Genomic DNA, 27223 nt, shown 5'->3' with positions numbered 1-27223 from the left:
GTGTGACTGGCTGAACGTTTGCCGTGCATTTCGAAGTTCGCACCCGCCCAAAACTTTCAGAGCACTGCGCGCGCGCGCCACTGTTATGGTAACGGCGCCCCGCCCGCCTCTAGCACTGCGGCGCGCGCAGTTTCACTCCCTACTGTATCGATGAAGTTGCACAAAGATGGCGGATTTCCTGCCGTCCCGGTCCTTTCTATCCGTTTGTTTTCCAAACTGTCTTCTCAACAGCAGCGAGGCGGAACAGCTGAGGAAATCTAAAGAAATAGACCGAGGTCTTCTGAAAGACAAAACGTATGTGAAACGGTTAGTGAAGATACTGCTGCTCGGCGCCGGAGAGAGCGGCAAGTCCACTTTCCTCAAGCAGATGCGCATCATACACGGCCAGGACTTCGACCAGCGGGCCAAAGAAGAGTTCAGAGCCACCATTTACAGTAATGTTATGAAAGGTAGGAGGCGCGTTTCTCATCCACGCACATGTACAAAGTTCCATGCGGGCTTTAAACCTGGCTTTTAACTGGCAACGGCGGGGATATAGGCTAGCGAAATGAGGTTTAGCTAGCGTTAGCTGAAGTTGCGCTGTAACCTGCCCAGGAGAAACGCCCATGTTATGCTCTCAACTTTTCAGCGTCGCGGTCTTGAACAAAGACCTCCGCGAAGGATTTGTTTTTTTGTCTAAATAATTTACTAACTCGTCGCCTCGTTAAAAGTGCGATCCCCCCCCCGCTCTCTTGATTTCTGAGGTCCCGGAAAGAAGTTTGAATTTCATCAGAAATGAACGTTAGCGCTCAAGTTTTTAACGGCTTCGTAAAGCGCACGACTCCCCGGATTAATTTCAATTCAAACTATTATTCTCAAAAGTCGCATACGTGTTCGTTTCTAAAATCGTATACTCACGATTGCCCTAATTTTTGGCTTTTTACCAAAATCTCTGGGCTGTTTAAAGACCTGCTAAATCTTTCCCCCGCGTGCTAATGTTTTGTCTGTCCGAGGTAATGCCATAACCGAAACTGGATTATGTAAAATAAATCAATCCATTATGAAAAGCCCGGCTTAAATTGTAAATCAGCTCTCTCTTGTTTGTTGGTATGCTGAGCCCGTCTCGTAAATAACAAAGAGACTGGTGTCCACCGAAGGCACGCCACTCATTGAACTCCTATTCAAAACCTACAGACTCTTGTCCAATAATACCTTTATTGGCCTTATTATAGACTTGTTGAATTTTCACATTTTAAATGAAAGGGTGGTTTTCAAGTGTGTATATATATTAGTAGTAAAGGACGCGTCTGAATTCACGTGTTTGGGCATCTGTGAAATGGGTGGAGTCCAGAGCCCTTAGACTACAAGCACATGATGAAAACATGGGTTCACAGTGGCACTAACTACTCACTAACACCTGTTATGAAAAAATAACTGCCTTAGCTACCTTAGACAATTTGAAAAAAGCTAAACATGTCAGACGATCCTTAATTTGTCATATTCAATTTTTTTCTCTTAGTAGTTCATGTTGATTTACCACCATCTTGCTTTTTGTCTTTCAAAAAAAGGATGTGATAAATGATTAGTACCCACCTTATATAATACGGGGCTCCCCGTTTAGGCTGCCTCAGCTGGGGATTTCCAGTGCCTATCTATGAAAAGATTTGCGATTTCCTGTATGAGATTAATATGTGACAACGGTCATCATTTACAGAGGCGTCGCATCTCATGGAGACTCGATCGCAGCATCGCTAACATCATATCATTCCCTAGCTCAACTTAAACAGGAAGCGTTTAGTCAAATGGCCTTGGATCTAATCCTAAGGCATTCCAGGAAACGCAGACATTTCTGCTTATAGTTTCTGGAGACAGAGAAAAGGCACTTTAACAAACGGTAGCATTTTCGAACGCTTTCTCATGTTTCACTCCAGCTTCTTCTCACATGCACCTGTGAAGATGTTGGGTTCGAAGCAGAATGGTTTCTCACTGTTTGACAGGTTGGTTTGATCAAACGTTTGGGGTTTGCGAGATTTTCTTTCAGTATATTTTGCTCACCCAGGCTGCAATTAGCCTATTTGATAAAAAATTAAATAATAATAAATCATGTAATTTATTCCTGTGGAACAAAGCTGTATTTTCAACAGCTCTTACTCCAGTCTTGTGTCACATGATTTTTCAGAAATAATTGCAATTTGCTGATTTGGTGCTCAAAGTATTTATTCTTATTAATGTTGAAAAAAGTTGAGCTGATTAATATTTTTGTGCAAAAATATTTTTTCCAGTAGTCAATTTCGAACAATTTAATGCATGCATGCAGAATAAAACAATTTTTTTTTCTTACCAACCCCACTATTTAAAATGGTAGTCCAAAAATGCTGATTTAAAGATAATTCTCTTTAATATAAAAATGTCTGAGGGCAGATATGAACAAATGCACTTCAATGGAGTCTGAAGTAGACAGGAGGTACTTATCGAGGCTTTTTATGAAAGGTTGTAATTGTTAACATAATTCCTCTAATTAAGTGCATATTGATAGCCAGGTTCATTTAATGTACTACACATTTGACTTGAGAAGAATAACGGTCCTGAGCATCCGTGTTGTATAACCAGACTGAAACACCAGCTGTGTGTCAATGTCGTTTATTTTCTGAGTTTTTTTTGGATGGTATGGATGAAATCCTGCCTTCTGCGGTTTCTCTTCCAAGCTGAAGCTCGTTGTTTATCTTTTCTAACTCAGGCATGATTCTGTTTATAATCCTAAATAGTTTAGCCCAGCATGCATTTGTTGCATCCTGCTGTTGTTTATAGAATTTGATGTGAAATTATGTCTCACTGAAGTCAGATCTCATCTCCCAAACATCCCATTAACATCTGCAGTTACTGTAAAGATTTAAAAATGTGTTTTGTTACACATAGTCAAGGTGAAAGTGCATGTGCTTGTATATAATGAGGACACCCTCAGAGCCACAGTCACATGGACGCACCACTTCACAACAGATGTGGGATGTGTCAAAGGGGTTATGCTTTTGAGCACCTCTACACTTTCAGTTTCCTGCACAGTCGAGTGTGTCACTGTAGCCCTGCAAGTCTGATGCTGTTTATTTCATGTGCTTAGTTGACAATGAATTGATTAGGGCTGTCAAGATAACTTAAGAGATATTGGACCAATTTTTGTTGCGTAAACAATATTATTGTCATTTTAAGACTGTTTTATTCCACTGATTATATAATGGCAGCATATTAAGATTGGAACTGTAATGTGAAAAAATATATACTACATTTTTTACGACATACACAATTTGCTCTCCTCTCTCAATCGTCTTAAAGCTCCCACACCAGAGCTGATTTAATTATGAAAAATGATTGCACTCATTTCCACATATCGTGCAATATATTGACAGGCCTAGAATTGATATGTCTTTTGTTGTTCCATGTTCTAGTTTTGCACAATTTTTGGCTTCCAAAAGACTGACTTAAATAATCAACAGTGGCGATTACAGTGGCTTTTTCACGTGGATATACATTTAAACCTAAAATCTTGATATGATTTAAATATGCACATTAGCTACCCATATGTGCTTTAGTCTTTATCAAAAAAATTTTGGCCTTGGGAATGAAATTGTCAAGGCCGGCATGCTCTTAACTCTGTAGGGGCAGGAGAGAAACTGTACTGTATGTAGTGCATGAGTATTTTAGACCGAATGGCTATTTGCTTTCGCTAATGTGCATCTATGGACTGCTGTTATTGATTTTGCTTTAGGACATGCATATAATAGAGACAGCTCTTTTTATATACAGTCTTGTGCTGCAGTAGTGGCTTCTGCTTGGACATTGCTGACCTCTTAAAGGGCTTTCAGTTAAACACTTGACCTGGCATCAACTCACGGTGGAATGTGTTAGGAAAACAATTAGGGACTTATCCTGTAAAAAGACCCCAAAACAGGTTGATAACTGCAGGATGATGAATCTTGTCAAATCCAGCACGATATAAACCAATTGTTTTTGTTTGTTTGATTTTTTTTTTTTTTTTTTTTTTTGCAGAATGGAAGATAAGCGCCAAGTCAACTCCATTCATAATGTAATTCTCTATTTCTAGTTACCAAGAGCTTCAAGTGTTTTCCACTAAACTGGCTAAAAGACAATATTTGAAAGGTCAAAAGAGCTTGTTCTCTTTGTTTGTCATTGTGAGACAGCTACAAGTGGAAACTGGTTAAGCAGGTTATTTCTACTGTGACTGCTTGTGACGCCACTTTTTAAAAGAGAAAGCCAGGTGTGAAAACCAGTGCACAAAGAGACTCTCCTACGTCGATAATCTGAGTATACAAAACTTGAGACCAACATCACCAGCGCTGTTTTAACTGCTGATACTCAAGCCCTCACCTAGGAGTGGTGTAGGAGGTTGTAGCCACATGCTTAGGACGAGGCTCAGCGAAACGTTAATCTATTTATTATAGGATTTTCATGTTGTTGCTGTACTGCATCACAGAAGTGGATAAATTCTGAATTCTGGCGCTTTGTCTTTCGTTGGGCACATGATAGCTCTTGCTCTTCAAAAGGCTCAGCGTACAGCTGGCATACATTGTGGGCACTGCAGAAATCACATTTATTCCATATGTAGAATGGATTTTGAAGTTTATTGCATTGAATCCTTGTTCAGTGATAGTAAGTGTTCAGGAAGAGTCATTTCAGTACATGCAGATAATTATAGCTCAATTAGCAGCATTGACTGAACATGAACATGGATCGCAATCAGAAAGCTCTTCACCAAAATGAAAGCCCAATTTTAGTGTACCTGACATGCGGCCGCTCCGAAAGTATTTGGAGGTAGTAAGGGATGGATTCTGTAAAGTGCATTTTCTTTAACACAACCAAAACGCTCGAGGCAAAATAATAATCATCATTTATCAAATAATCATGTCACTTTGAGTCAGCTAGGCTGCTTACTTAAATGATACTTGGAAAATATCCCAACAAGACTGAAAACTTTTTCAAATTTGTAATTCCAAATCTAATAAAATGATCCTTACTAACTACTTACACTTTCTGGTAACACTGTTTTATTGTTACACCTATTAGCATGGCATGCATATTACTAGAATATTCCCCATTGATTAATGCTGATTAAGCACACATTAATGCCTTATTCTACATCTCTAATCCTACCCAGTACATAAACTTAACGACAACCTTACTAACTATTAATAAGCAGCACATGAGGGAAAAGTTGTTAATAGTTCATAAGTGTTACCATTAGTCTTTACACAATACACGTGTCTACACTAGAACTGTATTTTAGTTCACTTCACTTGTGCCCTGAGATGTCCGTTATGTATGTGTGGGTGTAAATATATCAAAGCAAAACCACAAGCCTTAATAGCAGGCCACTGCATAATTCTTATGCTTAGCTTCATACAGACCATTTGTCATTTTTATGAATATAGATTAATTTATGATAAAATGTCCTTTTTTGTTAGTGTACGTCCTAATTTTCCATGTGTTAAAAAACTGTGGTCTTATGGGGTTTTCTTTGTTTCACTCAACCTTTGTCATTTAGACGTTAGAACTGACACAATGATTCACCCGTGTCTATTAAAAAAAAACGTACTAGATCATTTAAATCTGCATTTGTGCTGCCACTGATACAGAGAGCAGACACTTACCATGTTTGGGTAAGGAATCACAAACTGCCTTTTTTAACAGCACACTAATATTTCTATCTTACAGTCATTCATATCACAGAAATAATTGTGTAGTTCAGATATAAGCAAAATAGATCAAAATAGTGATCAAAGTAGTGATGAAAATAGAGCAAATTCTTTGAATTTATATGAAGTAATTGTCACTTCAAATAACGTTTGTGTCAATTGTATTGCGAAGTGATTGTTAAAAATTGATTTGATAATGAATCATGCAGGAGATTTGTTCAAAAAGGCTGATTCATCCAATGATAGCATTGAATCATTCAATCAAACCGCTTTTTCATCACTTTAATATTAAACATTTATTTATTTATATATATATCTTCAATCATATCTAAAATTAATATAATTGACACACAAAAAATTTTTTTTTTTCAGAAACAACATAAAGATTTACATGTTCTTATTATTGCTGCCATCTAAGGTGTTCGAGTGCTTGTGGATGCCAGGGAAAAGCTGCATATCCCATGGGGAGACTCTTCAAACCAGGTGCATGGAGACACCATGATGGCTTTTGACACACGATCAGCCATGGTGTCACAAGGGATAATGGAGACCAAACTGTTCCTGCAGTACCTGCCTTCAATCCGTGCCCTGTGGGCCGACAGCGGCATACAGAACGCATATGACCGGCGCAGAGAGTTTCAGCTGGTGAGTTTCCCAACTGTATTTCTCTAAAAAGAAGACTAGAAGTTGTAATTAATTTCACTTCTGTAATGCGATGCTTTTTTTAGTGAAACCGAATATTTAGCAGGCAGTGGGATTTTTAACAGCTGTTGAGCAGACAATGTGTATAGCATGGATTTAAAAATTATTAATAATAATAATAATAATAAGAACGCAACCGTTTTTTGAAAACGCTCTGCGGATATTAAGAGAGTGGATATTATCTTAACTGTCTTAAATACACATTCATGCTAGTTATTGTGGTTTTTATGGCACTTTAGGCTACAGGCACCTGCTGTGGCATTTTTGAACGTTGACAGAAGTTTTGTGGCAGACATAAAACCTTTTTAAAGACTTTCAGAGACCCCAACTGAAAGTTTAAAAGGCACATTAACTTGCCAAAATGGTGTGTATATCCATAATGATGGATATCAGTTTAGTTGAGTAATTTTCGGTTTTCCCCAATAAATCTCAAATGATTCCTCATTAGTGCCTGACATAAGCAAGTGCCATCTTAGCAACTTCAGACTTCTCTAAATGCTCTCAGTTCCTAGTGCAATAGTTCCGCATTTTAAATGTTGATTTCACCAAAGTACTTTACACCCTGTAACTGACTCTTACTATTATGATTTGTAGAGATCACAGAGAAAGAGAGATTCCAGATACAGGCTCTTTCATATGTTTTCCCACCAATCTCAAGTAAAATAGTTTGAGGAATTAGGGCTGTGGTATTTATACATCACATGATCACAAACATGCACACTACATGAGTCACTTTATGTCTCTAGTGCTGTAGTACTAATTTTGCTACATTGACGCTTAACGATTTAACATGCATTGCAAGTGCAAATTAGTTGCTTTCACTTTTTATTCTATCCAACATGTATGGCTATTCATTGTCAGCCAAAATGACATGGCCGTGACGTCCTAAGGCAGCTTCGTGACTGTCATTTAAACTCTCTTTAGAACATGCGTATATAATACCACGGTATTTTCCCATCACCGGTGTCATGCACAGATAGTTTGCTTTTTTGCTGAGGTATAAAGGTGGTCTTTGCCCATTTCTAGTGATCCTCTCAGCATGGGCAAGTTAGGTCTTAAGCAGAGCAGTGGATGCATGCGGTTGAGGACAAGAAACAACACGACACTGAGCCGCTTCACTGCGGCCCAGATGGAGCTGATATAACAGGCTGGGTCTGCTCGTCGCCTATCTCAGGAATCTCCATTTGTGCTGAACCAAGGCTGGTCAAAGGCAAATTTGTCTGTTACTGTTGAGGTTTCCATACAGCTCGTCCGTTAAGTAGACGGCCTCTTTCCTCGGCTATGCCACAGGCTCGGGTGATTTGCATGCACTCTGTGTGAGTGAAGGCAACAAAACAAAACACTTTTGTGCCCTGTAATCCACAAACCACGTGTGTTGAGTGCAAAACATTATCAGGCTTCCTGCTTTCACAACTCTGCCCCTTCAGCCTCTGGGGGTTATGGTATGCACCCGACATGCACCCGACTGGCCCCTCCTCTTATTTCTAGCCATTGCATAATTTTAATCCACTGCCTTATTCCTCGCTGTTCTGCTCTCAACTACCCCCAAAGAGCTGCATCGTCATTTGTCTTCTTTTGTTTGTCTTTTTAACGTCTGCTTCATGCTAAAAAGCCAGCACATAGTTTATAACTGTCAAATTCAGTTTGGTGAATCATTAGATGGTTTACTTACAGTCAGTGAGGTTCATTTTAACTCCATTTACTGGAGGCTTAATCTGATTTAGGTAATACTTGCGAGACGTGCATTTTTCGAAATGCATACTGGCTGTTCGGTTTAGACGGTCATGCTGCTTTATAAAATGAAACTGTCTTAAGCGCGGTACATCTCTGCTGGGAATCATGATCTCTGCAGATTCAAGTGGAAGATTCACCGGAAGAGATATTTTGATCCACCCAAGTGGGCTCTGTCTTGCTTTCTCAAACACTTGATTCTGTGCTCTGCGCACCCCATATAGGGACAGATAGTAAAACATCTAAGAGTTCGCTTTCAGTTTTAGTAGTATTCTTAACTACTGTGTACAGGTGTCATTGTTGAGTGTAGAGTGCTTTGTGGAGGCTGACAGGCCCGAGGTCTCAGGCTTGCCTGCCTCACGCCTTCCCTTCATCTCAGCCGGAGATTACTAGGATCTGGGAGAAGGATTGCATGATCTGTGAAGGAATGTTGAGCTGTGATTTAAAACGATGACTCTTCTGCACTCCTGTAAATCTGAGGCCCAGAGAAGGATGTATTTAACAGACCTTGACTTACACTAATTAATTGTATTCATGCATTACAGATAACAATTGGGCTGTTTTATTAATCATCTTGTCTGCCAGTTATCATGACAATTAAGTTGTTTAATACGTGGGATTTTTATATCATGTTTAATTTGTGCACTATTCCTTTAACCTACTAATTTCTTCGAGGTCTTGCTTTGCTTGTAAAACATTTGACAGAATAGTTTCTTGTGTACTGGTCAGCAGATCAAAATTCTATTGCAGAAAGAAGAAAACATAAGTTACTTTTGTATAAGTCACGTTTTAATATTCCGCTAAACATTTGATTGTACTGGATGGTACTGTTTTTAATGTAAATGGACAATGGATATACTCTGTTTGCATTGGTGTGGGTGTGTGTGCATGTATATTTGTATATATTTGTTCAGGGTTTATAAAGAGATTTTGTATTTGAAAGCATCCGTTAGCTTCAGACTTAGCTTCAGATGTTGCTGAGTTAACAGGACTTCCTTTTTAGCTTCGCTTAGAAACTGATATCCTGGCCTGCCCTGACCATGTTGTTCCTGTGTGCCCACACCCTTCATTGAAGATGAACAGCACACTGTGGCTATGGCTTCATGCCAAGCTGGGGGAAGGTTCCCGGGGGTTTTCTTATGACATAATCCCCTCTCGACTGACAGTCACCTCGAAAGTCCTACATTCACCCCTTATAGACCTCAGCTAACCCCAAGATGCAAATAGATGCTGTAATGGTTGGCAAGGGTATTTTTTTTTTTTTTTGTAGGCAAGAAGGAAGACTTTTCTTTTTCTTTTTTTTTCTTTTTTTCCTCCCTGACGGACTTCCCACAGAGCTTTGCTTTAAAGTTTCATTGTGCAGTGAGATAGATGAGAATCATGAAGGAAGCAGAACATAACTCCTTCCTGCTGTCTTGTCAGCGTGCCAGACTGTTGAAATTGCAAGAGGCTAATTGGTCTGTTGTACATCTGAGCGTCACGGAACATTAACACATGGCCTGTTGCTGTTTCCTGCGCAGCTTGTTCCTGTTACTCAAGATTTTCATTTTCTGAACCAGAGCCAGTGTGTTCTTCTTCATCATTTTCTAGTGTCCTGTGTTTGCTGAGACCAGCTGTCACAAATTCATGGCTGAAGCAGGAGGTGGTGCTAGTACAGCACTTGTACAGTCAGCACTATAAACTGATGCAGATAACCAATAACACTACAGAATTTCCCCTACAGGGATAAACAAAAGATGCCGGTGACATTTGCCTTTAAAATAGAGTATGCTTGTAATTACTGACATCCTGTGAGAGGCTTTTCATGAGTCATGTCCGTGTGTTCTCATGTTGAATGAGGCCCTCATTACCTGGAGTGCTTATGTCTGCACATCTTACATGTTTGCATATTGCCAAGTTTATTTGAGAACATTCAACTGTAATAACCTTTTTTTTTTCATGAACACCAAATTACATTCTTTGTGTATAAATCCAAATCCATTAAGTATGAAGAAAGGAACATTGTTATTGTTATGTCTAGTTTGTTCTCAGCTGTATTCATTGTCAGTTCACAGTGCTTAGATAACCTGACCGATACTTTTTTTTTTTTTTTCCTCTTCCTCACAGGGTGAATCGGTGAAATATTTCTTGGATAACTTGGACAAACTTGGAACACTGGTAAGCATGTGGCTTTCAGTTTCTCGCCTCACATGTACTTTCCAAATGTGATATTTATGTTTAGTATTAATGTTAATTTAATGTGGATGCTTTTTAAATCTTAAGACTTATTGTCCACACTTTTTTTTAAGTTTAAAAAAAAATGTTAGAGTTTTAAATGTGATAAACTGTATTAATGGACCCTCTTTGCAAATGGAAAGCATTAACAAATTTGCCGAAGTGTGTAATAAACAAAGATGCTTTCATCTTTGTAAATGGGAGCATTTCAGTTCTGTGGAGATTTGTGGGCACACATTCCTCGTAGGCCTGGAAACTGATGAGATGGAGATTGACTTCTGTGACAAAATCTCAGTTTTCTTTTGTAGCAGTTTTAAGAATGTTGCTGTCCTTTTTACTTATGATTTAAACGGATAGTTCCCCCAAAAATGTACACATCATCATTAAGTCACATTCATGCAATTCCACACCTGTATGTCTCGTCTGTGGATATTTTTAAAAACATCATCAGTTGTATCCCATTGTTTTCCATTTGTGTATGGAAAAGCAAACTAATAAAAAGCGTTTGAGACATTTTATTCATCATTTTATTCAGTGGATGAAGGAAGTACTGAATGGCAAATGCTGAAGATGATGTGAGACTGATGAATGCCTGTCTGTTTGTTCTCTCGCAGTGCTGTGGGGCACTACAGGGTTGCCCTGTTCACCAGCCAGTGTAGACAGAGAAGTGAAACTAGCCCTGCAGATATCAAAGGATTACGCGCGTCAACCCTTTCCCATAACACTTTCGATAGCACCTTTTCCACGTAAACACCTCACCAGTTTTAAAGTCTAAGGGTTGGTTGCACCAAGGATTACATTTAAATAAAAAGGTTTGATTTGTTACCCTAAAATTCAAAATAATGGGTGCGACACAACTATTTTAAATAGAACCGTGATCAACAAATTTAGCTCTAAACTTTGCTTAATTTAATCCTTGTTGGTGCAACCCTCCCTAAAATAATTTGAAAGGATCAGTCGTGTGTCATAAGGCTGTGTGATTAAGAATGACTATATGACAGTTCCTCGTCTGCTCATGAGGGTTTTCTTACTCATTCAGATCCGTTTGCTCACACTGATAAGGACTGATGATAAATTCAATATGCTTTCTTAACAAGCAACACTGACCACCCGTTTCAGCGACTCGTTTTTTATAGAAATGATTTTTATTACGTTCCAGCACAATTTGAGATCCCCGTTTACTTAGATTTATCTGTTTGTGGTCCGTATTTCTTCCCATGTTCTTGGTTTTTATATGCAGAGTTTGTTGTCAGATTAGTTTTGAGGCTTGCATCTGTGCAGCTGTCACAGCATCAGTGTTGGACTGATGCACGAGGCGCCAGTGCAGTTCCTTTTGCGTCATGTGACTTGCCGCCTGCCGCTTATGTTCTCTCTCTCAGTACTAAACGGATGTTTGTGGTTTTGTGCTCTTTCTAGACGCTGCTGACTTGAGTAAATGTAATGATTAGTATCTCAGCTTTGACTCCAAGCTGCTCTGCTTTAGGACAACAACAAAAAAATCAGATAACCTGTTTTAAAGTCACGTTCTATGAAAGCAGGCACACTCAAATCATCCTGTTTAAATCACTGATGCCGCATCGGGTAGAGAGACCGAAAGGACGATTCATTTCCCCCCCTGTATATCTCACTTTCTGTATTACGCACCTCGACGTCACTGTGTCGCACGGTCTTGGTTCCCGTGTCTGTTGCTTTGACTTTGTTCTGAGAAAGAGGAAGCAGAGTTGAATGTGCTCTGCTCAGGCGGCACGCCTCAGACAGGCCCCTTTTTCTTTTTTTTCTTTTTTCTGTGCCGAACTGCTCTTCTTCACTCAGCCATGTCACAGCACTGTAGACCCACTTCTGCAATCACACCATAGACAAACAGGAAGAGGAAATAGCGCATGCTTCAGAGTGTGTTCAGAGAGGGAAATGGCCACTTGACTCTTTTGGAAAGTATGTGTTTGTTTCATGTTTATGTTCATCCTACTTGGATGGATGTAGAGTGGGTGTCATGTTTGGAGAGAGACAGACCTCAGCAGCCCAGAATTATAAATATTTGGGAGGAGGTGAGGAAGAAGGGTTACCTCAGGCATGTGACACAGTACAGGCAATGCAGAGCACATGTCAGAGAGAGATGTGTAGGTTTTGTTATAGAACCGATTATTGGGTATAATCTGAAGCTCTAAATGAAAAACGTAATTCAACTTTATATGTCTAGAAATCATTATTTAATATCTTGAAGGTACAATAAATAAGCTGTTAAGATTATTACACAAAATAATGTTCACTTATACTTCAGTTTGTAAAATCATGCCAATAATGTTGACCCTTACTAACAATGGAAAGCCAATTAAACAGATGGAAGTTGATTTGAAATTAAAAACTTCGACAATAGTTACTCAAGATTATTTGGTGGAAAATGTGTTTTACATAAGAGTTTCCATGACGTTGGGTCCACGCTGAATGTCTCGTCCACTCAAGGCAGGTGTCTTTGGCGTCATCCTGTCTGGAATTTCAGATATCTATCTCAGGTCTTATGTGCTAGCACTGAGCACTGCTCTCTTATTGGCTTGACATGGCTTGCTTTTGCTTTAGTGTAGAGTTTCATCTAATGCGTTTGGAGTGCATTTGCCCTTACACCTTTGTATTGGCCGGTGCTTACATCCAGATACACCTTTTTGCTAATGCTTTACCCCCACCCCCCCAACTTTCATCTCTGGTATGCCAGCAATGTGAAGAATGAGCTAGGTCATAGTTGTTGTTGTTTTTTATTCTCACTTGTCCTGTCCCCACAGAGTTTTGTTCTACTCAATTATTATCAGTTTTTGTTTTTGTTTGCCTTACGGAAGGAAGTCCAAAAGACGTTTCTTCCTTTTGTAATGTAAAATGTTTATCCCAAAAAAATATGATAGTAGCTTTGTTAGCTTTATTTTGGAATAGCCTTTATTTAATTACTTATTACTTTCTTTAATCAATTTAAAAGATTCCTGCACATGATTTAATTTAATATCAAATCCTAACCACCACATGCAAATCTCATTCCAACATGGGTCGCTGGCCTGTGCTTGGAGCTCCAAACTTCATTAGAAGCCATACTCCACAGAAACGTCAGGAGGAAAATAGCATTCATTTGTCCCTTTGGTGCTTTTTCAGCACTAAAGTAAAATTTCCTTTCAAAAAAGTTTTCTTTTCTGGTTGACGCCTCTCTGTATCTCTACAGGACTATCTGCCAACACAGCAAGACATCCTGCTAGCCCGTAAGCCCACCAAGGGCATTCACGAGTACGACTTTGAGATAAAGAATGTGCCCTTCAAAATGGTGGACGTGGGCGGTCAGAGGTCGGAGCGCCGCAGGTGGTTCGAGTGCTTCGACAGCGTGACCTCGATCCTCTTCCTCGTCTCGTCCAGCGAGTTCGACCAGGTGCTGATGGAGGACCGGCTGACCAACCGCCTCATGGAGTCGCTCAACATCTTCGAGACCATCGTCAACAACCGCGTCTTCAGCAACGTGTCCATCATCCTCTTCCTCAACAAGACAGACTTGCTGGAGGAGAAGGTCAAAACGGTGGCCATCAAGGACTACTTCCCAGAGTACACCGGGATGCCACACGACCTGGAGGACGTGCAGAAATTCCTGGTGGATTGTTTCCGGAACAAGCGCCGGGACCAGCAGCAGAAGCCCCTCTACCACCATTTCACCACCGCCATTAACACGGAGAACATTCGTCTGGTCTTTCGCGACGTCAAGGACACCATCTTGCACGACAACCTCAAACAACTCATGCTGCAGTGATGCTGGTCCAGCCATTACCCTTCAGATCTCTCCGAAATAACCCTCTTCTGCCCAGAAGAAACTGACTCCGATGTTTGTACTCCACACAGTAACCTTTCTGAATAGCTCTGACGTGCTTTTATGCGAAGAAGGCGGCCTTGGCCTAGCGGCCTGCCAGGAGCACGGGACGGCGGGTAGTTTTGAGGAGAGAGCGGGTCCGGCCACTCGCCCTCGTCCTGCCAAGAGAAGCTGTACCTGTCACCCTCTCGCCGAAGGTGCCAAACGCAATGCGCTCCTCTCTCAAAAAGAGGAGAGAAGCGGGATGAGAGATCCTAGCACTGTTCTTTGATCTGTTACCTTTGAGCCTTTTTATTACTGACCAAATAGCAAGATAAGAAGCAAATGCTGTTTTAACCTTTTAACAGGAACTATGTTCTGAGCCTTTCTGTCAACGCCTGCCTGGCCTTAAACCCCCCTCATTTTGATTGGTGTTTTTAATGTGTAGATTTCTAATCAATTGTAAAATTTCTAGAATCATGTTTTGTTTTTGTTTTTCTTTTCTTTTTTATAGATCTAAGAATATATTTACCGATAAACTTCTTAAGTTATGTTTCGAAGGTTTACACTGATTTTCCTCTGCTGATGGATAACGCTCACGATTCGTACCACTTGACAAACGGAACTTATCCTGTGGTTAGCCACGCTAGGCCAGCTGATAGATGCAGCACGCATAAACAGCGTAAACTCAGGGCTGAATGTAGACCACTTAAGCGCGACTGTTCGCCTTCAGGAACATCCACTAATTGTAGCTCACCGTTGGTGGCTGGAAATCGCATTTCCTTGCTGGCCTGCAGAAGACATCCTCTGCTCTGCCCTAGCTAGTCTGGAAGAACTTCTTTATCCATCAGGGAACGAAAAACGGTTTCTTGTTAATTTATTTGCTTTGTTTTAAATCTCTCTTGTTTGCAAACGAACTAAACTGGTTTCTCGGTCAGACCCCGCTAAACAAAAAGCATCTGTATTCACAAGTGCCACGTGTTTAAGGTACCAATAATTCGAACAAATTTCCTCGAAAGGGATAATCTTTGTGACCCTCGTTCCCTCGACGGTTGTGTATAGCTACTTTGTATAGTGCCATGTCTGCCCTGAATACTACTGTTGTAGTAAGTATTTTATGTAAATAGTCTGTACCTCACCCACTCTTTTCTAACAGATATGTAACCTACACTGAAATGTATAGCTGTGTTTTGTTTGGTTTTGGCCACTGTGCACCCATAAATCCAGAGATACTGACTCCCCGCCCCGCGTTCGCCCTATTCAGGGTTGCTCTTGTAGCGCTTCTGGTTGGTGCGTCTGCGCTGAATGGTTGCCTGTATATGTCGTCTATGCATTCAGATAGCGGTAGAGCACTCTTTGTCTGTTGTCGAATTCTGCCTTACGCCTCTGGCTGAAGTCCCGGAAGGCTCGTGAAAAGCAAGTATTACGTCTTCACTCTCCACTGACAGCGTCCTGTGTTTTCTAGTGCCATTCACTGCCCTCCAATGCCAGGAAACCAGGCATCGCGGAGCTTTTGTTGTCTTATTAGTGTCCGACGTTAGGAAAGACATAGTATCCGTCTTAGTATTTCACTTCACAAACTCGAACCGTTCCAAGCACAAGATGTTGACTCATTGAAGTGACTTTCGGTGTCTTTCGGCGATGCTAAAACACGGAGTATCAGCTTCTAGTATTTGCTGCATAGTTCTAGCATGCCGAGTCTTAAAGTGTTGTATTATCTGCCTTTGTGCTCGAAGACCTTAATAAAGCAAGTACTCGCCAAAACCCAAAGGAATAGCTGAGGACGCTTCCGAGTCTAAGACTTTCCGCATCTCAGAGCCTTGAGCGAATGATGTGTCTGTCTGCTGTTGACGCGACGGAGCCGTCATGTTTAAAGGAAGGGCAGTGCTGCAGATAGATACACTACTCCAGCTGTATTCTTCCTCTACACGGCCTGATTTTGTGGCAGTTCTGTTGGCTTTCATTAGCGGTTCACGTTCCATTCTCCGCTCTTGCTGAAAGGATGGTGTACAAAGAAAGGCCTTTTTCTCACTGTAGCCTTTTTTAAAAAATTTGATTCTGATCAGAGAAGGCTGATTTGCCGTTTTGGTTTTGCCCTGATAATCAAGTTTGATTATTAATAATTATGCAAGAATTTTTATGCCTGCCACAAAGAATTCCTAGTGCCTCCAGTTTGATGCCTGACATTTTTGGTCCTTTTTTTGTACTTAGGTTTTTTAAATTTGATTTAATGTGGGCGCTTTTGAGTCCTCATATCAAAATAATTCGTACTAAAGATTTTGCTCAGTACAGAATATAGACCTGCTTTCATTGTACAGTCTAACCTAAGCTTCCTCATTCTTCATCATTGACCCAATAAAATCATTTTGCAAAAACCGTCATTTTGGTGTGGGTTGTCTTTTTTTTTGTTGTTTTTTTTGTTTTTTGGATTTAAGCAATTCTGCAACTTGTTTTCATTACAACAAATGCTAAAACGGTCAGTGAACGTGAAATTCCATTCGTGAACACTAGGTTGTAGTGTTAGACCAAATTTATCCAGGATTTATTTGAGATTTGCTTTTCTCAGTTATGTGACAGCATTTAAAATATCTTTCATTTATTTCATATTAACTGAACATAATGGGTGCTAAAAATATGGAGTGGTGTTTGGCATGTACACTGTAGGATTAACTAGTGGGACACTCCCTACTAATAAGCAGTTTTGAATTTAGTACTTAATTAAATGTTTAAACAATGGCTTCTATTTATAGCAACAGTTTGGACATGGCCTTATTTTATCAAGACAATTCTTCTGTGTATAAGTCAAGGTTAAAAAAAAAAAAGTCAATTTTTTTTTGGCTTTTAACACAGAAGCATTGTCATGTTAAAATAGAAAAGGGTCCTGTCCAAGCTTGCTATAAAAAGCACACAATTCCCTAGAATATCATGTGCTTGAACACTGCGATTTGTATTAGTGGAAATTATAAGTAGTCAAAGCCATATATAGGCCACCAACTCCCGAGGGGCACCATCCCAGTTGTTAAAAATATTTTATTCTGTATTAATGTTAATATATATAAAAATGAACATATAAATATTTTTATGTAACATATATAAATATTATAAAAAATGCATTTTGCAGTGAACGCAGAGCTGTTTTTACATTTACAGGACATCAAATCATTGAGCAACATGTAGTCGGACACTACAGTACAGTTCTGCTCAGGGCACCCATTTGGCCGACTGCTGCAGCACAGCTACATGACTCAGCTAAATGCTTCAGATTATAGGTCGGTACAATATGATATGTTTATGTGGTGTTCCCCGAGGAGGATGAACCTGTGTAGTATCAAATAATGACCAAGAACGACAGGACTCGGAAATGAAAAACATTGCTTTTATTCTACACTGAACGTGCTGTCATATACAGAACAAAAGTGCAGTATCTCACTGTTAAGACATCTGCAATACGTAAAAAAAAAAAAAATCAAAGAAGGACGCACAAAATGTCCTCATTGAAAGTACAAAACCTAAACAAACAGGGCAGGGCCGTAGCTGGGGTTTGTGTGGCCCCGGTGCAAGTTGTACCAATGGTGTAAAACACTTAACATTCTTGTTAAAACCACAAAGTAATTCAGAGAGCAGTGAGTGATTTTCTTCCTGTCATTCTCTTGGATTAACATTAAGGACATCGACAGCAGCTAGTAAATTAGATGTGGTCACTTTAAGAGACAATGCATGCAATGTAATGATGCACAAGTGATTTCTTTCTCCACAGATTACTTTCACTTAAGATATAACTGAGGATGCTCTCTAAGAAGGGTATTTTGACATGATATTTCTGTGTATCTGTCTGTACAAGTGCAAGAGGCGACTGAGATCGCCAGACGTGGGCCCCTATAATTCACTCAATCTTTCACCCTGCTAGCGACGGCCCTGCGTGTATGACAAATGAAAAGAGTTTACAGAAGATAAGAGGTACACAAGATTTCAAGTCATTAGGTAAGTGCTTTAATGGGTTTCACCTACAGACTCCTCTCATATGCACTACTTGGTGCTAGAATACTTCATTGGGGTTTTTTTCATTTTAAACTATAGTGCTTATGAACTATCATTTCTCTCCGTCAAATTACCCGTTCTGTCATTCATGTAGTGAATCGCACATAAAAAAAAACTAGTCAAGATTTGGTGTATTATGTTTTCAGGGATCATTCTCGCCGGAACACGTTCAGTTGCCTCACCTTTTATGAATCACTGATGTGCGTCACGTAATAATGAAGCAACTCTATGTAGTTTATTTTATTGTGACTCTGGAACCCCCTATAGTTGAGTGAGTTCACTGCTGTGCACATATAACTACTAATACCCCTGTCTGTAGACGAGCATTAGCCGCTGCAGTAAACCAGTGCACCCTTTTTCACTTAATGTGGTAACCTCGCACCCATCCTACACCCAGAACAGATGTTTGAGAGGCATAGGCGTCAGTGGACCATGTTCAAAATGATCCTGATATCTAAAGGTAAAAAAATTGACATACAGACTCGTTCCGTCAGAATTTCAACTTTTACGTTTTTCAATGTTTCACGAGTTCTTTTCCATTAGTTTTCTGCGTTCTACTTCGCTGAAGTGAACGTGTTATAGACGGGTGTCTTTCACTATTAAAAAAGCAATTCAAAATACACGTCTTTGTTTTTATATGAAAGCTTCCTGTTTCAAGTCAAACTCTCTTCGTAATTCAGCAGAATTCTTTGAGAAGGCACGGACGGCGCGCTTCACTTACAGCGGTAACATGACATTCGATAGCCATCGTTTTTCATGAGAAACTTTTGAAGGTTTTTCTAGACAGCATACATCTCTGAGCAGCAGTTGAGACGTTTGGTCACCATGACTTATCAGTTTTTTCAGTTCTGACTGACAGTGGATTATGATTTATCATCAGAGCTGAGATGCTGCCATCTTGGTTTCCATTAGCAATAGCAATAATAGTTAAATATTAAACCAGTGAACACAGACCGTTATCTATAGGCAAACGGATAACATATAACCCTAAAACAATAGACAGCTCTGTTCTTGTCTCACCTTCGACTCTGAATGAGGCTTATGCAATCTAATGTAATATGCATCATGGCCTCAATGTAAGCAGCAAAACAGCCTGAGGTTTCTTTTTTAGATGTTAAAGCCAGAAGTAAAAGTGGTACGATGGTTTGCGGACAATATAATAAAAAAAGGCTTTGGTAAATTTAAGGAATAGAACTGGATGCTTAATTGGTTTAACTCTTGTTCTCTTTAAAAGTGTGCTTATCTGTAAAGGAGAGGAACGTTTGCTTGTTTTCAATAAATAACAACACAAGGAATGTTTTCAGGATTCTGATTGGGTGGTCAGCAAAAAAAGTGCAACGAAGAGTGATTAAACTCTTCCTTAATTGACTTAAAGTTAGAAAGTTACCACGTTTCCACAGGGGTTGTGTACGGCAGCCTTTGGGATGATTATTCAAGTGAAGGATATGGTGTTTGCTCTTGAGGTGAGGCGGTTTTCATACTGGCCGAGGTTTGCTCTTTTCAGGACTGTTGTTCTGTTCCATGTCCATTTCCACAAAGTCAGCAAGGCCTTCATCACTGCCCTGTGAGCTGGAGTCTTTGTCCGTTGTTTGCTGCTCATTTCTTCTCCTCCAAAGGCAAAGGCCGGCTTTGGCTGGACGCACCAGTCCAAGAAACAGAGCCCCGACTCCTATCCCAGCCGCACACGAATAAAAGGCTGATCCATAATTGTTAGTCCTGTCTACCAGAAAACCTGAAACAAAAGACACAAGTTGACCTCCATAAATGTGGGAGTTTCTAAAGATAACTTTTCAGGAGGAAGCATGAATGTGTATTTCAAATCAAATGTGTTTAACATGATTTTTTTTTAACATGACATTCACCAAATGTTGATGAATAAAAAAAAAATGTCTAAAATGTTTGCTTACTTTTCACATTAGCAGTACACTGACTGTAAAATTGTACATTTATTGACTCAAAATTGAGTGAACTTAAACTAGCCTTGAGTAAATAATGTAAGAAAATTTCATGATGTTTGATACCCTTTTCAAACAGTATTTTCTTCTTACTTATTACAAATTAAATTTATAAAATTAAAATATATGATACAATATTTGAATTTCTTTGAAAAAACCTGTTCCAGGTCGCTATATGTTTGCTGAAGTGTTCGGAGTGCTTTGTAACTAAGTTTTTACCTCCTAAAGGTGGACCAGCCAGTCCTGCAAAGCTCTGGATACAGACATAGACGCCAACGGCCGATGACATTCTCTGAATGCCGATCACGTCATCTTCAGCCAGCATTGGGATGTGACTGGAGGCCACGGTGCCCAGCAGGAAGCCATAGAAACAGCAACAGAACATGAGCCCCCAGAACTCAGTGACGAAGGTGAAGACGATCAGCACCGGACACAGCAGAACCGTGCAGATCAGCAGAATGTAGATTTTGCGGATGGGCCTGCGATTGAGCACCCAACCCATGGACAGGCGACCTACGATCTCAGCCACGGCCATGGTTGAGAGCATGTAGGTGGCTCTCTCCCGCTGCACTCCTCGGCTCACGCTCAGCTCAATGACATAGAGCTGAGGAGCGAAGAAGCCCAAACTGGCGAACAGGCCAAACAGTGCATAGCAGTTGAAGCTGGCATCTCTGAGCACGGAGAAGTCTAACAACTTGGGTCTAGAGTCGCTTGAGTCTTCTCGTTTCTTTTCGAGCGGGGTCTCAGGCACCGCTGGAGGCTCGTTTTCTTCTTCCTCCTTTTCCTTAAGTGCTTTTTTCTCCTGTTCCGTAGATTCCTGGTCCTCGGACAGGTTGATCTGGAAAGAGGTGACGGACTGGACCCCTGAATCCACAGAGTCGAAAGAGGTCCGTGTGAATTCATTCTCCAGGTCGAATTTAGATTCGGGTTCTTTAAGGGGGGATGTGGAGTCCTCTGCGGTGACGGGTTTGGGTTTGATGACTATCGGCTTTAGCAGAGCCCCACAGACAATAATTGAGGCCTGCATGACCCCGATCACAATCAAACAGTTCCGCCAGCCGATCTGCTCCTTCAGCGCATTCATAGCTGCAACGTGAGTTCAAACGAAATGAATTACAGAAAGACCAGTTTTTCAACATGCCTGTAAAACATTAGGCTTCCTGTGAAAAGTAAGTCTTTTAAGGCTATGCAAATCCATTTCACTTCCAAATAGACTTTAATCATGTTATGTACATGATTAGCTAATATGTAACATTCAAAATAGTCTGCCTATGCAGACTAAGGGCTAGTTCACGCAAACATTAATAATCTATCATTATTTGCTCAGTCTCATGTTGTTTCAAACCTGTATTTTATCTGTGAAAATAGAAGATATTTTTAAAAAAATCTCTCTACGTTTTTGTTGTACTGAAAGTCAATTTTGGATAAAAACAGATGGAACATTTTTTAGTGTGTCATGTTTTGTTCTGTTGCAGAAGATTGAATGACATGCGCGTGAGAAGCAATTTCCATTTTGCTTGGAACTGTCCACATGATTATGTTGCACGGCTCTTGCACGATCATACCTGGCGCAAGTGCTAGCAGGGAGAAGCATTCTCCTGTGGAGGCTATGGATGTGACGAGGGAACGGCGCTTGCTGAAGTACTGCGACAAGATGGTAACTGTAGGCAGGAAGGTAAGGCAGTAACCCAGGCCTGTGAATAAATAGCAAAGAGGGAGATGACAGCCACTGGTCCCTTCAACACAAGGGCCTCAGGTCAGTCTGAGGGGCCGTGCTCAAAGCACACCAAGAACCAGGCCGCTCTCGTCCGTAGCGCAAACTGGACAAAGGGCTGAAAGAAAACTGTATTTAAAAGAGACAAGGAGAAACAAAGATCGGCGAGGTTAGGATCAACTAACGTTTGTGGGGAGGGAGCGTTTTGATATTTGGGGAAAGCTAGCAGTGCATCTTTTGAGAAAAACTAAATGATTATGTGGTCACATTGAGTGTCATTTCAAATTTGAGCTTGACAATAAATGACAGGGATTCTCCATAAGTCGAATGGACAGCTTGAGCGTGAATAAATGATTCGATACAAATTAAATCTGCAAACATACTGTGTTACATTGGGGTATTTAAAATGTGCACGATATAACTGTTATATATTGTATATACCTGACAGTATTCTCAAAAGAAGTAAGTTTGAAATAAGCCCAGTTAACTTTTGGATAATGAGTTTGAACATTAAAAAACACTCCACCCAAAAACATGATATGTTCATCCTGTTATATAAGGGTGTGTGTTACTGAAGCTGTCAGGAATCAGGTTTATTGATGCTGACAAGTCATATGCCAGTCACAGCACTGCTTGAATTCCCTCCTTAAAAAAGTAAGTGAACAGAAGAGAGCCTCATGTCTACTAGAGAAAAAACAGTCAATCATAAAGTAATGAAACAGGAAATAAATATTGGTAATCACAGAATCTATGACTATTTATATGACAGAAAATATTCTACTGTTCATAAGTTTGAGCTTGGTAAGATTCATCAGTGTTTTTGAATTATGCTAACAACACAGTAAAATGGCAATATTGTGAAACATTACAAATTAAAAAACTTGAATACATTTTAAATGTACAATATCATGTCACGCCACCCTGAAGAAAAATGTGTTTCTGCACAAAAAAGCACGTACAGAATACATATTTTGTTATATGACAGTACGGGACGAAACATATATCACAATATAAACTCACACTCGAGCTGTATTTACCTGCAACAATTCCCATGGTAATGTACATCTCAATGATGGAGCTGGTAAGGGCTGTTGTAATTGTACCCAGGCTGATCAGGAGTCCACCGAGCATGACGACCGGCCGATAGCCAAATCGGTTGCTCATCACCGTGGAAAGAGGAGCTGTGAGACACAAGGTGCTAATCGTAAATACTTACAATAAAACATATTTGCGGTCAATCAATGCACTTCCTTTTCACAACTGTCCTAAACTAGCCATTAATCGTGCTCTCATTTTTGCCGCAGAGGCACGAAGATAGCTTCACTAGCAAGTTTGAAAAAGAACGATCCTTCGAAGCCCAATCAACTGCTTTGTCACTGGGCAAAGTGACTGAATCTCCAGTCAGCCGCAGCTGGAAAGATTCCACTGACAAGCAATCAATCAAACATCACATCCAATCAGAGTGGGCGGGCTCTCTCTGGATAGCACTGCTCTCGCAACAAAAGGGATTTGTGTATAATTCAAAAATATTCAACCTTTTTAACATTATTAAATGTGAGTTCACACTTTTACCAGTCATCTTTGCTTTAATTTATTTTCAAGATCCGAGGTGAACTGCCTGTTGCTTTTAGTATGTCTATAAGGTCACTCATATTTTTACATGTTAAATGTAAAATGAGCGTAGAAGACAGAATCAGCTTGACCGGTTCATACTGAAGAAACTCAGTTTCCTTTTTGTGCACAATTTAAGAGGATAGCTAACCTGTCTCTCACCATTATTTCATTTGTGAAACATTAAAAAGAAGATATTTTAAAGAAAGTTGGTAACCAAACAGTTCTGGTGTTTGTTGACCTTTGACTGAATGGACGAAAAAAGACATTTCTCAAAATATCCTCTTTTGGAATGACACGAGGCCAAAAAAAATCACTTTTATAGGGCAACTATCTCCTTAAGGCTTCAGAGAATTACATGGAAAGGTAATGCTTGTTTCTTAATTTTACACTTTGTACCCGCACCGCCTTTTATGATATGCCCGTTCTTTTTTTAATGACCTATTTTTCCCCTCAACTCCCCTGAACTTAACAGAGTTGTGTGTTTGGTGTAGTTTTGAAGCTGTGGTCGCTGTAGACTAAAGCTAGCATTGATAATGATGAAACAAACATCCCATACGGTATTTTTCTCTTGTGTAAACACCATTTGTATTGTGTAAACACTGTGAGGTACACCTAGTACTATCGTATTGTATCTTTAAATGTCTAGACAGAATTACCTGTGAAGGCCATGACAAAGACACATATGGAGACGACCCAAGACACCCTGCTGTTGGTTTCATTAAAGTCTGTCCTGAGGTCCTGCAGGAAGATCCCAAAAATCTTGATGATGCCATAGGTGAAAACCTCCACAAAGAAGAAGGCAGCAGCCACCAGCCAACCCCAGCCTCCATCTGGCACCTCATCGTATACATTGGGACTTGTGCAGCCCTTCAGGCCAGACATTATTCCTCTCATGATGCACACTGGTGTTTCTGCAAATGTAAGTACAGTTACCGTTTTAGACATGATGCCATTTCCACACTGGCACTGATGCACGTGTGCCCTTGTCAACTCAACACGGGCTTTGTTTGCAAGCTGCTCATGTCTTTAATAACCTATGTTTCCTGGACTATTTAAAGGTGCTAAAATTCAGTTTGCACAAAACATTTGTTATATAACTACTGTTAGGACATTACAGAAAAATGGGAGTGGCGGAGCCAAGCAATATTTTCAAACTTTCACACAGACACACACATATATATATTGATATTAACACCCACCAACCCACCGAATGCGGGTGGATTTCCGCTGTGACGGGTAACACAGTTACTCCCACTAGCACTCTAAAATGCATATATATATATATATATATATATATATATATATATATATATATATATATATATATATATATATACCTGTGTGTGTGTGTGTGTGTGTGTGTGTGTGTGTGTGTGTGTGTGTGAAAAGTTCAGATTCAGTTAAAAACTGCTGTCCAAATCTTCTAAAATGAGCATTTTTATGTCTGTTTTATGTTTATTTCATTTTAATGGCAATAAAAAAAAACTTTTTATCGTCATTACACTGAAATTACTGAACCTGCACAGGAGCCTGAGAAGAATGCTCATTTTCAAATGGCACTTAGCATCTAAACTCCTCTATTAATGTATATTTTAATGTATAAGATAGCAGTGTAGCCTAATACATTTCGCAAGACGTGGACTGTTTTAAATATGAAGACACACGTATTGGCACTGTTATCGGTAAAAAAAATAAATAAATAAAAAAACATGACCTAGCTGACTGGTTATCATAGGCGAGATAAATAAGTCTCAATAAGTAAGTTTATCAGGGCATCTGTCCTCAGACGCAGTGCAGCAGGAGGACTGTGACCCGGGCTGTGTGACATCGTGCTCAGTTAACTCAGCGACTCATTACTGTCTGTGAAAACACTCGGAAAGAGCTCATCACATACCCCGTAATTTTTACCGTATTTAAAAAAATATAAATAAATAAATTGAATCCTAATGCCCATATATTCAATAGACTAACGTGGCAGTCACGAGCGTCACAACAATACAAAATAGTTTTGAGTATAAATCGTTTTAACTTACCGAAACGTTGAGGAAAGTGAGGAAAACTCGGAGTATTAGGGGGGGGGAAAAATTGGAGAGCTAAGTTAGCAGGCTCTATTGAAGTGTTCGCTGGAGAACATCGCTATGAGCATCAGTCACTTCTGAGAAAGACAACCGAGCGAGAGCGACCCGGCTTAAATATATAGTTTATAGCTTATGTTTTATAGCTAAATGGCTTCATTAACAACTTATAAACACAGAAATTATATCTAAAGCAGGTATGACATGCCAACTCCCTGTCTCCGTTTCCTCTTACTGAGGCTTTGCAGATTTTATACCGGCTGAAGCCGGTCTTCGGGCGCGCGCGCGCGCTAGCTGTACTACCGAGCGTCGGGAGCGCGCTGTGAACGGAGTTCAAATGTCACCTGTCTGTGTTTACACAGGACAAAACACACGAAGAACTCGCTGGCAAAAAATACAGAAACAAGATTTTTCATCCTGCATTCGTTATTATCGATCAAACTGCATAATGGGTTATTTCGATAACTAAAATACATCGAACACAATAAAAATATGATTTATGAAAATGAATGAAGAGGGAGTTATGTGTCTTTACAAATAAACTCTTCATATCTTAAGCAGACATGCTGGAGGCTGTCTGAGGAGTCAACACATCACGACACTCAGACTGTGTTATTTAAAAGCCGACCCTGCGTTCTGTGTACGTACACCTATAACAGAAATAGGTTCGTTATTGTTAACAGTCATTTTTACACTCGAGTCTCGAGAGGCTGGCCGCAGTGGCTCTGTGTAGGCGCGAGCGAGCGCCTCGTGCACGCGCAGCATGGCAGAAGCCTCTGCCGGGCAAAACGGGTTTATTCCAGTTCTGCCTCCAGCGCGAGCTGCTTCATTAAGACACAACTGTCAGGCCGCCTATAATGACACCCTGTAAATATAGAGTGAAAATCAACGCTAGAAACACATTTCGAAGGATTCCTTTAAACTAAATGTTCGTACACTCTTTTATATTTTTTCGTACCGCTGGCTGTGACGTCACTCGCGCGTCCAGCCGGTTTCCGCAGACACGCTGCTGACGTCACGCGCGTGAAGCGGCAGATGAATAACTAACCCACGGTTTTCACTCTATGCATTTGTTATTTGTACTGTCGACTTCATTTATTTAAGTTGTTATTATTTTTATCTTCCTCATCATAATCGTTATTATAGTCATTATTAGTATATTATTATTATCAATTACTTGTCGGTATGTATTGTTTTTTTGTATGTGAAACTTTAGGCTACAAGGCGTGATGGGTTGTTTTATTTTTTTTGTGAAGGTTTTGTCTGTTCTGTCCTTTACGTATCTGTTTAATATATAAAATGCAGAAATGAAAGACCAAACATTAAATCTGCAACATTTTACATTCTGCTTATTTTAATTTCAAAACCCTAACAACGCTTACAAAGTTAAAAAAGTGAAATGATCTTTTCAATCCCCGAGGTCTTGTGAATCATTTGTCTTTTCCAGTGGTCAGATTAGGCATTTATCTTTCTAGGTGTCCTTACAGAGGACCTGACATCTATAGTGAGAGATAAGTAACCAGCTAACTGTTATCTACAAGAAAGTCTTGCGTCATTGTCTTTCATTATTATCAGTTGGAGAGTGCTTGTTTTGTGATTTAGCATTATAACTACAGTTGCCATGGATTAATAAAGTGTATCTCAAATTTTTTTTAAGAGTTTACTGGAAACCATCAATTATCCTGGCT

The 27223-nt window shown here is 40.0% G+C and overlaps 2 protein-coding genes across 2 annotated transcripts; one reads left to right on the top strand and one right to left on the bottom strand.

The window, feature by feature from the left end:
• The first annotated feature begins 49 nt into the window (after positions 1-49).
• Positions 50-16520, top strand: gna13b (guanine nucleotide binding protein (G protein), alpha 13b). Its single transcript, XM_043233925.1, has 4 exons — positions 50-449; positions 6103-6329; positions 10224-10274; positions 13531-16520. Exons 1-4 carry the CDS (start codon positions 167-169, stop codon positions 14101-14103), a joined length of 1134 nt encoding a protein of 377 aa, XP_043089860.1. The 5' UTR covers positions 50-166; the 3' UTR covers positions 14104-16520.
• A 981-nt stretch (positions 16521-17501) lies between these two features.
• On the bottom strand, positions 17502-25806 carry slc16a6b (solute carrier family 16 member 6b). Its single transcript, XM_043235112.1, has 6 exons — positions 25494-25806; positions 24117-24371; positions 22884-23027; positions 21698-21826; positions 20352-21218; positions 17502-19909 (listed from the first exon to the last, which is right to left on the bottom strand). Exons 2-6 carry the CDS (start codon positions 24352-24354, stop codon positions 19653-19655), a joined length of 1635 nt encoding a protein of 544 aa, XP_043091047.1. The 5' UTR covers positions 24355-24371; positions 25494-25806; the 3' UTR covers positions 17502-19652.
• Between the last annotated feature and the right edge of the window lie 1417 nt (positions 25807-27223).

The sequence above is a fragment of the Puntigrus tetrazona genome, chromosome 3, assembly GCF_018831695.1.
Source record: "Puntigrus tetrazona isolate hp1 chromosome 3, ASM1883169v1, whole genome shotgun sequence".
NCBI classification, from domain to species: Eukaryota; Metazoa; Chordata; class Actinopteri; order Cypriniformes; family Cyprinidae; genus Puntigrus; species Puntigrus tetrazona.
This window is presented reverse-complemented; position numbering and strand designations above follow the sequence as displayed.